The sequence below is a fragment of the Amblyomma americanum genome, chromosome 11 (assembly GCF_052857255.1).
Source record: "Amblyomma americanum isolate KBUSLIRL-KWMA chromosome 11, ASM5285725v1, whole genome shotgun sequence".
Taxonomy (NCBI): Eukaryota; Metazoa; Arthropoda; class Arachnida; order Ixodida; family Ixodidae; genus Amblyomma; species Amblyomma americanum.
Window position 1 is genome coordinate 20,234,426 of NC_135507.1, and position 14,378 is coordinate 20,248,803.

General features: G+C 49.9%; 1 protein-coding gene across 2 annotated transcripts in view; it reads right to left on the reverse strand.

Annotated features, from left to right (window-relative positions):
* Positions 1 to 11,772: 11,772 nt before the first annotated feature.
* LOC144110619 (vitellogenin-6-like) overlaps positions 11,773 to 14,378 on the reverse strand; it is a 143,836-nt gene continuing 141,230 nt past the window's right edge. For both annotated transcript variants that reach the window (XM_077643644.1, XM_077643645.1), the window contains 3 exons: positions 13,509 to 13,763; positions 12,742 to 12,925; positions 11,773 to 12,271 (listed from right to left, as the gene is read on the reverse strand). In XM_077643644.1, coding sequence (XP_077499770.1) covers positions 11,988 to 12,271; positions 12,742 to 12,925; positions 13,509 to 13,763 — 723 coding nt within the window. In that variant the 3' untranslated portion in view covers positions 11,773 to 11,987. The remainder of the gene's footprint in view (positions 12,272 to 12,741; positions 12,926 to 13,508; positions 13,764 to 14,378) is intronic.

Below are 14,378 nucleotides of genomic sequence, written 5' to 3' on the forward strand. Positions count from 1 at the left end.
CAGTCCTCGAATCAATCTAATGTGGTGTGATGCTTGATGTTAGTGGAACTTTTTCAACATATTTTAAATTTGCGCCGACATCACACAGTACATGGATGCTTTTTGGCTTTCGCATCCACCGAAACGCGGCTCGGATTCGAACTCGTGACCTCGGGCTTAGCGGCCGAACGCACTGTCCACTGAGTTATCATGGCGGATAACGCTGCACTCTGTTAGACGCTCGACGGCATATATTATTGGGTTCTTAATAGTCTAGTGCATGTTAGCCACTCGCTGCAGCTTCAATTTAGGAAGTGGGTGGGGGCCGCAAACAACCTTTACAAATTTTTTGCGACGGTTGCTGGCTTTGGCATTTTGTCTCACACTTTTATAAGCGCTAATCCGGGCCGCCTTCTAGAAGCATGTTCCTCTGGGCAGGCATTTAGCTGACTGTGTTTTTTTTTCCTGCCGAATATCACTTCAGATATTACACTCCAGTGGTCATGATCTCGTCACCTTGGGTTCAAAGAAGCCGCGATCCTGTCTCCGCTATCTTAACTGGCTGCGTCCGGCTGTGAAGACGTTAGGAAATCTGTTGCGTCACCACGTGTGGTGTAAAGAAGCTTTTGAGGTATAGGAAGAGTTGGGCGATGCGAAACGTACGGATGTAAATGTGTGAAGATGCGTACACCCGCTGCTCCAGATTTTAGGAGCGAGGCTTTGGAGAGTGAATTGCAGTTATCAGCTTCCACGGCGCATTGCTTGGAATTTATTGGCGCACAAGTGTGAAATAGACACATTCAGAGTCAACCTGCACACACGTATTTCAGGCCGACTGCAAAAATAAGATTTTTTTTAAACATTGCCTCGACTGGAAATCGAACCCGCGTCGCCGCGAACAGATCATGTTCACTGGCCACTGCACGAGAGTGCGGGGTGATGGCCGCAGACCATCACGTCTCGTGTTAAACTGCAACACACTCTCGCGCTGTGCATCGCACATCGTCGTCACCTTCAATTAATACTGTCATCGGACTAATATGAACATTCTCGGGCGCGGTTCATTGCGTATCGCCGTGTTCATTAACGCTACTACAGAACTTAAGTCGCCATACGTGCAGATGACCCAGCACGACAATACAATAAGCCTACAGGGCCTGATACATCTACAGAGCTGCACTCAGATTTCGCATTAGGGATGAAACTGAAAAGAACCTGCTGTTGGGCGAGTTGGTTCGACATGACCGTACCAACCGGGTCAACGGACGGGAAAATTGGGCAACACGCATAAGGAGTATCTTAATCGTTCTTAGAACTTTTTTTCCACCGCTCTATTTTGCAACCTTTCCACTGCTGGTGTAAGTACATACGCTGCTGAAAGCACTGAAACTTAGAGTGAACGTTTCATTGTCTGATCTGCGGACTAACTAAAGAGAGAAAGGATTTAATGTGGAAAACCTTACAGATCGGGTCGGCCTAACGTACGTGGTCATGAAACTGCAAACCATTAAGGACCGAGAAGGCTGAACGAAGCCAATCCAAACCCTCGTACTTCTCGCTGGCGGAAAAGGTGTGACAATGACAGCCCCCTTTAGTGTGCCCAAATGGACCGGGCCAACCATTATACACAGATGGTCTTTTCGCCGGACAGCGGGAGAAGGCCAGCGATTTCGCAACGCCGCGCGGATGTTCTATCTAAGACACCGTTGCTGAAGGTGGAGGATAATCGTGATCCTAAATGGACACGCATGCAGTGACATTCTAGAGAATCAGATGCACTTTTCGCAGCCGCATCCCAGAGGAGTTGTGAGAAGTGTGAAAGTGGAAAGGGACGATAGCTACTAAGATTGGACAGACGTCGACGCCCTATAACAACATCGGTAGCGTCTGTGCTGGGTTTGTATTTCCGCCAATATCGTGCGGCGCTGATGAGAACAGAACTATGCGCCACCAACTGACCCGGGCTGCTATCCTGAAACATCCACGTTCATTTCAAAAGCTTTACAGTTTGAAACGAGGATCCTCGTCCGGAGAAGGGTCGTCGGAGACGCGCTGAATGCGAATGCTTCGAGACCGCTCTCTCCAGAGACTGTGTCGGGTGATAGGCGGTAACAAAGGGCACGCCTGTATAGCGTGTTTCCCCCGCCGAAAAACTTTCCCGCCCGTTGCACGCTTCTGGGTCAGATAGGACGCATCCGCGCTCAGCTTTCGTTTTCTTTTACCATATTCGCCTCGGAACAGAGCGCTGATTCTCGCTGATAACGTCCCCGGCTTGTGGCTGAGGCCGCGTGCTCGGTCCTACGTCGGGGCCCCTCCAGGCATGGCGTCAACGGCGGCAACGACGGACGGCTTGGCTTACCGCCGCCTTAGGTTACAACCGACGGATTGGCTTGAGGATACCCGATACAGGCTGCCACCGCGACTGACTGATAAGGCAGATTTTTTTTTTTTACTACTCTCAGCGATTAACGAGAAGGGAAGAAAAGTTGGCTAGCTGCGGCGCTCTTGTCTCCTGGTAGATAACTTGCTCTCTGCGACGAATCTCTTCAGACAAGCGAAGGAGAGGTTCTCTGCATTTCCCTTCTTTTTTTTTAACTTTATTCCGAAAGTTTTAAGGGCACTGTGGCTTCCACGTGGGCTGCATTTTCTCATTAGCGGGGTCTGAGCGCGACAGTGCAGCGGCGGAGTAGCGGAAGAATCTGCGAAAGCCTTTTTTTTTTCAGAAGTCCGCGTGCTGCGGCTGCAGATGCCACGCGCTTGGACACACCAGTGTCTAGACCACTCGAACTGCGGGCTCCGATGGAGGCACTAACCATAGATTCTAGAAAACTTTCTCCCGTGTGTGGGTGAAGTGCGCTGTCTTGCAGCTTCGTAACACAGTGGCCTCCACTTCATTCTCTGAGCATCATGCGTAGCGCAGGTTCACCATGGAAAATGAATACTTTGTGGAGGTTGTATACCCCTCCATATTTTGAACATTTTTGAAAACAGGTCACGTTTACTCTTCTGTTTTTTTTTTCGACACCCACCTCGGGAGACAAAATCATACTCATCGCCTCATTATGTAGTACGTGGAGTGTTGACAGAAAAATATCTGGACAGCTTTGTGCAAACAACTTCATCTTATTGCGACCTAAAGTTTAGGTGTTGCGCGTCTCTGGATGCCAACCGGGGCCACGCTCATGCTCCGTCGGTGTGCTAAACAATCTTCGAGTCAACTTTGTCGGCGCGCAGCAAGATTTCTCTTGAAGGGTTGTAAGTTCGAGCAACTGTTTCCATGCCCTTGGGATTGCTGTCGGTGTTTTCAGCGCCTTGCCTTGGAAGTTCATCACTTTTAAATGAAACCCACCAGTAGCGTTGACGATTCTGATCTTCGACTACACCGAGCGCAGACTGCTGTTTTTGCTGCCACAGAGTCATTAAGTTCTTTATGAGAACGAGTCCTCCCCAAATAAAATCTTGAATTCCACGCCAGCCTACCTTTATTCAGTCCACATCACCCCGAATTCTCGTCACGACATCCGTGGCAATACTTGTGTTTGTTCTTTTATTTCATTCTTTTGGGTGGTTTACCTCTTCTCCGCAGAGAAAGCAGAAGACCCTATAGTCGGATACAACTCAAGAACGCAGCGGCTTTTCCGAGTCAAAGGACCCCCTTCGAGCAAATGTCGTCGGCAGATTCTGACGACCCTGCTAGCGTGACAATGCAGGAAGTGGCAGATGAAACGGGATAGCTTTCTGCCTTCCATGGTCAGGGATAGTCCTCTCCCTGCATTGTTGCGCTGCACCTACATTGTCACGCTAGCAGGGTCAAAAGAGTCGGCCGACGCCATTGGCTGAAAAGGAGTCCTGTGACAGGGAAAAGTCATTTCGTTTTGAAGCGAAAAGCTTCACTAGCCTCGTCAACACCGGGCTTCGCGTGAGCCACACTACAGATTTGCCACAGCTGCGCATGCGCGAAACCGAGTGACGTCACGCGGAGCGCAGGTGGTCGCTGCTGCTGCCGCATTCGTCGTAGCCACCGCGCGCTGACTCTGTCGTCTGACCGTGAAACCGAGTGACGTCACGCGGAGCGCAGGTGGCCGCGGCTGCTGCAGCCGTCGCCGCCGCCGCGCGCTGCCTCCGTCGTCTGACCTTTCGCCATGGAAGGAGGACAAGACAGAGAAGTGGTAGCCTGGGAGTTGGCTCAAAAGCAGCATGTATGAAACCTTAAGCTAAACCACGAGCATCGCCACAAAGCTTTTCGCTTCGAGATATCCAGGCTTAATACTTTAGCTAAGCTTCAGCCCAACCTTTTTTTAGTTGCATCCGACTATAGGAGGTTTATGGTCGGAGGAACCGGTTGCTTGGGACAGAATGAATAACTTTTCCACTATCCGATCAGGTTCCAGTCCTTGTAGGCTTTCATGGGTGCAGCAACCTGTAAGGACCGCCACTTCTCCATCCTCCATACTCCTAACCTTAGTTGGAGCCGCCCGGGTTCAATAACTTCCAGGTCCAGTGCCCCACCAACATGCGTGCCTCAAGTGGAGGTTAGATAAGATATTGAGGACATGAAAACAGCCGACTTGTTCGTATCCTATGTGCGCTTGAAGAGAGAGCGTAAGGTCACCGTGGAAAAGCACTACCAACCTTGCACTGGCTGCCATTGTTGCGTAAACAGAGGTGACGTGACAGAGTCCTGTCTCCACGAGTTTGACGCTTACGCGCAACAGGAAGTGCTAAGGAAACAAGATAAAGCACCCAGACACAGAATGTGCGCCTCGCGAGGACGAGACAGATAAGGGTTATCACCTGCACAAGTTTGATTAGCCTTCGCCCTGTCTTACCGCTCGCGACCCGCAGCGGTCATCGGAATGTTTCGCAGTGTTCCTTTCTCGTTTAGCGATCGTATGAACAAAGTGACGCTTTCAGGTTAACGAAGCATAGTTGAGCGCACTGGGAACGGCTGCAGTTTTAACGAACGGTCGATATTACGAACAAACTGTGGACGCGAACCGCTCGCCTAGAGAGAGCTCCGCGGGTCGCAGTGAACCCATCCCCGCAGTTGAGAAACGCGCTTATGCCAAGTGCAGAGGCCGAAGAGCATCACGAAGGCCGGGTGACGCCGCCCCGGGGAGAACTTGGCGACTCAAGAAAGCGATAAAAAAGGTGACAGTGAAACTGTAGAGAACTGGCGGTCAAGCGCGCTTATTTGGGGGACGAGACGCACAAGGTCAGTCTGTGCGCGCATTTGCGCTGGCTGGGCAAAACATTGGACGTACAAAGGAGAAGCGTGATGCGTGTGAGACAGGGCAGCGTTGAAACCGAAACCATACGCCCACGGTCGGTCATTAACATCTGCCAGCGATACCAGAACTCTGAATAAAAGTCACTTGGTATGCCCTGCTGGCATAATGCGAGTCAACCTTAGGAATTTATCCCAATAGTTAACATTTTTCGTGGTCGATTGGAGATTTGGCTTCTTTTCGGGCAAATCAAGTGATTTTTTTTGGCGACGGCCTAATATTCAGCAGCAGAAGGCATAACCGCTAGTTCCTAGAAGAAAAAAGAAAACAAACATTGTGGGCTGCTGTCCTCCGCGTTTCTTTTAGAAAAGCTCAGGGTTTCTCTGAGCGAGGTGACTGCCTTAATGAGCGCTTAATTAACGCATAGTAACCTAGCGTCATGACCGTGACGGATGCTGCGATGCGAAAGAAAACGTGAAACATTCGTTCGAATCCCCATGCGGCCAAAACTCGTCGTCGGCCACCAAACTCGCCCATTGGTTGGAGGGAAATGAAGTCACCAGAACGAGGCATTCCTTGCGGCTGCAAAGAAGCGAGATATCCAAACGGGTACTGACGACGCCGGGATGGTAATGACGTCACTTCCGGTAAAAGCATCAACATTTGCTAACACTATCGCGCTGACAGCGCATAATGGAATTAGGTGTCCGTGTGAATTTTTGATCACTCCACAACACATACTAAGTTTAGCGCCCGTTGCGTCTTATTTACCTCTGCCGTGACTCCCTTGCGTGCTGCAGAATTGAACAAATAAATGGGATCTTCTGAAACGGTGACTCGCCGCGGTGGCTCCGTGGTTAGCGCGCTCGGCTACTGATCCGGAGTTCCCGGGTTCGAACCCGGCCACGGCGGCCGCGTTTCGATGACAGCGAAACGCAAAAGTCGTCCGTGTGCTGTGCAATATCGATGAACGTTAAAGATACCCAGTTGGTCGAAATTATTCCGGAGCCCTCCACTACGGCACCTCTTTCCCCCTTTCTTTTTTCACTCCCTACTTTATCCCTTCTCTTACGGCGCGGTTATGGTGTGTGCCAAGATACGTGACTCAGTTACTGCGCCATTTCTTTTCCTCGAAAACGAATTTTCAATTTCTGGAAACCCGCCGCGGTGGCTCAGTGGTTAGGGCGATCGGTTACAGATCCGGAGTTCCCGGGTTCGAACCCGACCGCGGCGCCTAAGCCGTCCGTGTGCTGTGCGATGTCTGTGCACGTTAAAGATCCCCAGGTGATCGAAATTATTCCGGAGCCCTCCAATACGTCACCCCTTTCTTCCTTTCTTCTTTCACTCCCTCCTTTATCCCTTCCCTTACGGCGAGGTTCGCGTGTCCAATGATATACGAGACAGATACTGCTCCGTTTCCTTTTCCCGAAAACCAATTATTATTATTATTAATTTCTGGAACGGCAGAGGGTGAGCAAAAATGTTTTTTGTTTTGTTTTATGGGGGATTTAACGTCCCAAAGCGACTCAGGCTATGAGGGACGCCGTAGTGAAGGGCTCCGGAAATTTCGACTACCTGGGATTCTTTTACGTGCACTGACATCATACAGCACACGGGCCTCTAGAATTTCGCCTCCATCGAAATTCGATCGCCGCGGCCGGGATCGAACCCGCGTCTTTCGGGCCGGCAGCCGAGCGCCATAACCACTAAGCCACCGCGGCGGCTCCTGGTGAGCAAAAATGAGCGAAACATGACCAAACTGCAAAATACGACGACGAAAAATAAGTGTTTCATTGGGAAACTAAATCGGAGTATAGGGTTGCCTTTCGACGTGTAAAGGAAGACCCTTCGTTTTACAGCGATAGCTGTTATGCGCCTGTCCTTAGCTTGCCCGTCGCCGTAGCCGGTGGATGCGTATGACGTTATTAACGCACCCAGTGGTCATTAACGCACTCCTCTTACGTAACGGTCAATCCTGGGTCCCATAAGCCTACGGGTGGCTCTGTTTGGAACAGCCGCCTGCCAGTGCAGGGGTGCATCACTTGACCACCACCAACTATCGCTGAATATTGCATTATACAGTCGTAAGCGTCCTGTTAGTTTTTTTTTTATACTGCAAAGCGTGTGACACAGGTTAGAAATAAAAGAAATCTTAACTTAATCACAGTTTAGGAATAATTACTACGCAATAAAAGTTATGGGAGCCTGGAGTACACCCAGAAGCTAACTTACGCAATAACGCAATCAGTTAGAGGGCAGAGTCAAGTTTGAAAACCTGTGAAAAAGACAGAAATCTGCCTTCCTACCTCTCTGATAGAGCGCATGCTGTCGTTTCCTTCTTTTTGTATGAAATATTTCGTTAGTACTATTAAAACAATAACCATGCAAAATGGATTATAAAGCCTTAACGTCCCAAAGCAACTCAGGCCATTAGGGACGCCGTAATGAAGGGCTCCGGATGTTTCACAGTACACCGGCCTTTAGAATTTCGCCTATACCGAAATTCGCCCTCCGCTGCTGGGATCGAACCCGCGTCTTTTGGGTCAGCAGCCGAGCGTCACAACCACTGAGCCACCTCGGCTGTCCATCATCATTATCGTCAGGCTGAATACGCCCACTGCAGGGCAAAGGCCTCTGCCATGTCTCTCCAATTAACCCTGTCCTTTTGCGGCTGCGGCCACCGTATCCTCGCAACTTCTTAATCTGATCCGGCCACCTAACTTTCTGCCACCCCTGCTACGCTTGGAATCCACTCCGTTATCTTGCCTTCGCATTACATGCCCTGCCCAAGCCAATTTCTTACTGTTGTGCGTGTGTGTGTGTGTTATGCCTTTTTTCCCTTCTCTCTTCCTCCTTTTAGCCCCCAATCCCTCTTCCCTACTGCAGGGTAGCCAACCGGAACCCCTTTCTGGTTAACATCCCTGCCTTTCCCTTCTCCTCTTTATCTATCTATCTGATTTCGACTAGGATGTCATTAACTCGCGTTTGTTCGCTGACCCACTCCACACGCTTCTGGTCTCTCAACGTTACACCTATCATTTTTCTTTACATAGCTCGCTGCGTTGTCCTTAACTTAAGCTGCACTCTTTTCGTTAGCCTCCACATTTCTGCCCCAGAGGGGAGTATCGGCAAGATACAGCTGTTGTATACTTTTCTCGTGAAGGATATTAGTAAACTGGCACTCATGATCTGAGAGAACCTGCCATATGCGCTCCACCCCAGTCTTATTCTTGTAGTTATTTCCCTCTCATGATCCGGATCAGCGGCCACTACCTGCCCTCCGTAGACGTATTCCCTTAACACTTCCAGCACCTCTCTACTAACTGTGAACTGCTGTTCCCTTTCGAGACTGTGGAACATTACTTTGGTTTTCTGCGGCGGCGCATATAAGATGAAAAAAATGCGGTTTTTTCATAAACTAGGGATTTTGTGGTAGTCCTTCTTGGGAGAACACGTCGATCCAATTTGGCAACACTGTAACTTGTCTGACCAATTGGCAGATCACATTATGCGCTACTGTCACATGAAACCTGCGCTTAGGCGGTGAAGTTGATGCGTTCTGCGGATGCAAGCTCACCAGCTAAGTCACTGAATAGTTCCATACCTATGCACACCTTTGCAACGTGTCTTAAATAACTCGGACTATAACCATTTCACCATACTGACTCCGCAACTTAGGTTCGGGGCTCATGATCCAAAATTCATAGCACTAATTGTTCCAAAACGCGAAGGGAAGCTGAGTGTCACTCCTGTTTCGGCATATGCATGAACTGCCCAAGGCTGCTTGAAGCGTGTACATCCCAGCTCACTTACAACGAACCTGACTGTCACGATCACGGATGTGCGTTCGCTGTACCCGAAGTTCGTAGTACGTGGACTCACCATGTCGGCGTCTTCATCCGTACCAACGAAGCCATCCAAGGCAGTGTGAAATCGGGCCAGCTTCGCGTCAGAAATGGCTTACCATAGATGCGCACGCGTCAGGTCATGTGGGTATTGGTCAGCGCCGTCTGCCTTTCCTGGGCCCCTGTTGCGAAGAAGCGTGCTTGCCCACAGAAAGAATCAACTGCACCGTCGGAGAGTTGCTTGCACTCGATAGCAGTGCGGCACGTGGAAAGCCGATTGGGGAGAGCATGCCACGTCACCGGCCTGCAAGACATACCACGTGACTGGTATTCAGACTTCTCGCATCGCTGCCATTGGTTAATCGCCTAGTGCGCCCGATGCTGCTTTCAACGCTGAGCCTGTCTCGCGGCCACCACGCTTCGCCTGCCGTTTCAGACATTTTGACCAGTCAGCATGCACGAACGAAGTGTGTGTGCTTCGTAGCCCGCCGGCGCGAGCTTGACCGGCGGTTATTTCCAGTTTCACTCTCAGCTTTCTTATCAATTTGTGTCGCCAGATTCTTTCCGGGCCGTGACAGTGGAGCTACATGACGCTCTTAGGTCGGCGCGCTTGGGTGAAGCACTTCTTTCGGCTGCGAGGCGAGTTTACAGCGCCTTCTCGTTGACTCTAATCGAATGGGGCGGCCACAGTTGTTCGCTGTATCTAATGGCGTATTGAAAATGGCGATCCCGAGCAGCTTTGTGAATCCGCCAAAGGGCAAGGCGTTTAGAGAGTCTGGGGACCATACCTTCACGGCTCACTCAAAACTCGGAAATCTGAATCCAAATCACCCACTGAAACGCGCCCTTTATTTCGCGGAAGATGAAAACTTTCTACGGATCCGCTGAGTGGAGTACGCCTTAAGAAACAGTGTCATTGCCCTAATGTATCATTTTATGCTAGTGCCACCTTCGTTTGTGATTAGCTAGTGGTTCTTATGATAGCAGCCGTTATAAGCGGGACCGTCTGTACATGGCGGAAGAACAACAGTTTCAGGAAGCCTCCACTACCTCACTCCATATCCTATAGGTGGCGGCACCTTATAATAGCATCCCGAATCTGGCCGCACATCATGCTCGCGCGTTTATTCGGGGCTTCTTGATTGCCGTGACTTAGAAAGTTTGGTATCAGACGGGCACCGGCCTTAGCGCAAGGTATGAAATTACGGGGTCTTAGGGTGTTAACAACAGGACACTAGGGAGGACTCAATCTAATTATTTTTCTTAGCAAAAATTGATTATCTGGCTCTAACATGTTAACATTTGTCCACGAACAAAAGAAAAACATTTACGACTCAGAAAATTGTATTTAGAAACCTTAAAACATAAATGAGGGAGTCAGTGAGAGGCGACGGATGGGGGAAGATAAACCACGGTCGCCAATCAGGGTCGAGGGGAGGGGAAAGTGGCGAGGGGGTATGGCGTGACACACTATGATTGATCACGCCACCCGCCCCCGTCACGGACGAACACTAATGCTGACGCATGCCATGCCGCATGAATCGCATTGATCATCTGTAATTTTTTGCTTTGCCTTTGCTAGCTTTTAAGAGCTTCGTTTTCAGCGAGGGGATATCTTTATCGTTAGAATAAAAGGACGGATTTAATTTATCACCAGGGTTCTTTTAAGGACGACGGAAGAAAATAGGAAATATTTTGTAAAAATCGGCATTGCAGCGTTCAGGAACAAACTCAAGGGTGGGGGTATTGAAGGGAAGTATTCACCCGCATACGGGGCAGTGCATCATGCACAGTCTCCTAGTGATGAACAAACAAGCTGATCATGTCAAGTAAGCCACCCGGTAGACAGGCAAGCATTGGCTCAGCGCCCCGGGTTTTCGCATGCTTACCTCCGGCTGCTTTGTCAAGTAAGCGGCCCGGTGGGCAGGTGAGCAGTGGTGCATTGGCACAAGGCAGGTGATATGGCAGGTCTTTCCATCAGTGGGACCTGGGTTTTTTAGGTTGGGCTGCGACCTAGGTTGCTCTTCCTTAGCAACCTCTCACGATTAAATAGGATTCCGCCTGACACGATGGCTAGGTTGCTCATCAACCGATGGGCAGGCGAGCAACCTGTAAAAAAACCGGCTTCAGACAAACACACAAAGCTCAAATACGTGGAATGGTCACTATGCGTGCTATCGCACTAAAGCAGCATCCTTGTTCTCGCGGATTGCGCCAACTTTGGCGGCGTGTGATGGCGGCTAGGAGCAAAGTGATGGCTGTGGTGATGTTTAGGTTCTGCGAAGTCCCAATTACAGGTCACGCGGCTTAACAGCATAAACGAACTGTCAGGTGCCTGAAGGTAAACTGGAAGACGGTCATGACCTGTTTCGCTCTTGCGCAGTTTTATAGATGTGGACTCCAACCTTGAAAAGTGCTCAGCATGTTGTGTAAGCAGTGAGGCACTCAATCGCCGCACGAAACCGATGTACACGAAGAAGGCTTCACACGAATGCCGCATTTACTGTTCTACATGGAGTTCATCATTGATGCCCTTGAGAAGCTCGTTCACAAGACCTGACAGAAACTGCTGCCATTCAAGTCAAAAGCGTGGCTTAGACATCGGCAACGGTAGCATAAAGCATGCCCTCGTCTGATGTTCCTGCCATCGTGGCAGGTGTCACCTACCTCTGTGCCGCAGTGTGCAGTGGACACAGGGAAAGCGGACACTGTACAGAAAAGATAGTAAGCAATCACAGTAGCTTTATTTCATCATGATATCGTGGAGTTCTACAATTGGCATGAGTATCGCCGAGTAGGCGATGGAGAACACATGGGGGAAGGCGGTTTAAGATCACGTGGCCTACGCTACCGCTCCGTAGGAGAATTCTACGTTAAACGAGAGGACTACACGATTGCGAGCAATCGGCTCTAAGAAGGCTTCAGCCAGCTGCGCTCAGGGCCTGTAGCAGCTCTCCGGGAAGTAGACGGTGGCTTTGAGGTACTGGCGCTTGCGGCGGAACTCGGTAAGTGGCCGCACGGAAGCCTGCTGCAGCAGGTGCTTGGTGGTGGCGTCGCGGGCCGGTAGGCAGTGGAAGCCCATCTCGGTGCTCATGAGGCGGGTCTCGATGCAGGAGTCCGAGCACTTGGGCAGCGGCGTCAGCGAGAAGCACACTTCGCGGTCCTTGCCCTCTCCACGCTCGCGGGTGATGGTGCGCATCACGGTGCACTGCTCGCCGGCTGCGAGAGGGAAAAATTAGTCGCTTCCTTGCCCGCCAGGTGTCATATTTGGTGGCCAAGGGGGTCATTTCGGAGTTAACTCTGTTCCGAGCGCCAGCTATCTATAGCTCTTCGTACCTCTTTGGCAGTTGTGAATACCCTCATATTGAAATCCATTCACCATCCTTCAGCTTTTTCCTCTGAGTTGCAAACATTGCAGAAAACAAATACGCTAAACAGCTTCTTCACTTTTGTCTATAAAGCACTAGGTCAGTCCCTTTCAGCTATTCGATGGACTTAGGCTTAGTGTGAGCGTGCCGGGCTACAGGACCACCGAGTTGAGGTCAGTCATATTTCTGGCTTCCAGAGTTTTGCTAAAAAAATGCGGGCAGTGTGCCAATGCGTTTTATGGACTGCTTTAGGGTAGAGATGAGAGCATAGTTTGTTATTCAGTACTTCCACAGTTGCTTTGAAGTGGAAAGGACACTTACCGGTGTAGACGCACGGGTTTCGGTACTCGGGGGCCTTGCAGTTGTCCGAGGGGATCACGTAGCTGTTGCCAAAGGTGGTCGAGTTGTGGTGAAGGCACTTGTCAGGGCCGATGAACTCGCGGAACTTGTTGAAGTTGTAGTCGCCGCACAGGCCGCACACTTTGCCGCGGTAGAACGGTGCCAGCTGTGCAAAGAGTCAAGACAGTTGTCACAGGGACGATACGAAGTGCAGTGTTTTATAGGCTTAAATGAGATTGCTAAGGCTTGGCAGACAACTATACTTTCGCGTTTTTTCATAATCTCTTGACTTCTGTGTGCTGGAATAGACATATAGATTAGGACGGCAAACGCTTTTGAATAAAGTAGCAGGTAAGAATTTGTCTAAGCACGAGCGTCTACTTTACCGCGAAGAGTATTACATCACAACACGATCAGTGCTTTCAGTGTCTACAGGGCCAGCTAAGTTACAAGAAAATCTTTTTGGTTGGGCATTAGTAGGCTATGGAATATCATTTTTTCAAAGCACCTGTGGCTGTATTATGGCCAGAGGAGTTCCTAACAGCATCATGGATTATTCATAGAGGACTTAGTGGTGTGGAACTCACAACGATAGGACGGTTTACAGTCGCATACAGTCCGAAACATTCCTCAGAGCGTGCAAGCACACAATCTTGTTTGCATCATCTATCCACTCGTTCGTGATTTGCACAAATACTGGTGCGTTGTTCGCTTGTTTGAAGTCGTACATACGTCCTAGCGGGACGCACCTGGATGAAGATGCCCTTGCCGTCGTAGGATACGCGCACGCCGAAGCTTTCCGAAAGGATCTTGTAGATGGGCTGCGGACCATAGGTCTCGATGCGGAACAGCTCGATGTCACGGACACCAGTGTTGATGAACTGGCGGAAGGGCTCGTCAGGAGTCACCGGCACTTTCTTGCCGTTGACGCGGGCGATCGGTACGGTGTCCCCGGATACTGGAAGCACCTCGATCTTGAACGTGTGCAGGAACATGCGCATGGCCTGCACCAAAAAAAAAAGGGATATGAGTAGTTAATCAGTGCTCAGGGTAGCAGAGACCTTGCTATATACTTCTTGTATTTCACAAGCCTTTGTGTGGGCCCGTAAGGGTCGAATCTGCGCCTTAACACGTGCTCCAAAGCTCTCTGGCCATAATGGACAACTCCACGACCAGGAGAACCAACTGCGATGATTGAAATATAGCCACCTAATTGAATCAGTTTGCGGTATCCTGATTAATAGTTAGACTCCTTCAACTAAAATGAAAGGCAAATGCGGATTGCTCCACGATCCTTCGAAAGAAATGACGTTTAGAAAAAAACTGCTAAGCAGGCGTTAGACAACCTCCGCCTTCCCGTATGTACGCAGGCAACAGTAGAACATCTAGACATGCAAGTATATACACTTGCGATCGCAGATTCCGCTGAAGCGGATGGTTAAATTCGATAGCTATAGAGTAAAGAGCCTGCGTGTAGGCTCTTTACGCATAGTGTTATGCTGAGTATGAAAGCAAAACATTGTGCGACGGATCATTTTCTCCGGAGCAGGTTGTTCAGTGGTTCCTACAAACCATGACTCGTGATTCAGTAATATCGCCGCGAATGTGCTTGTATTGTA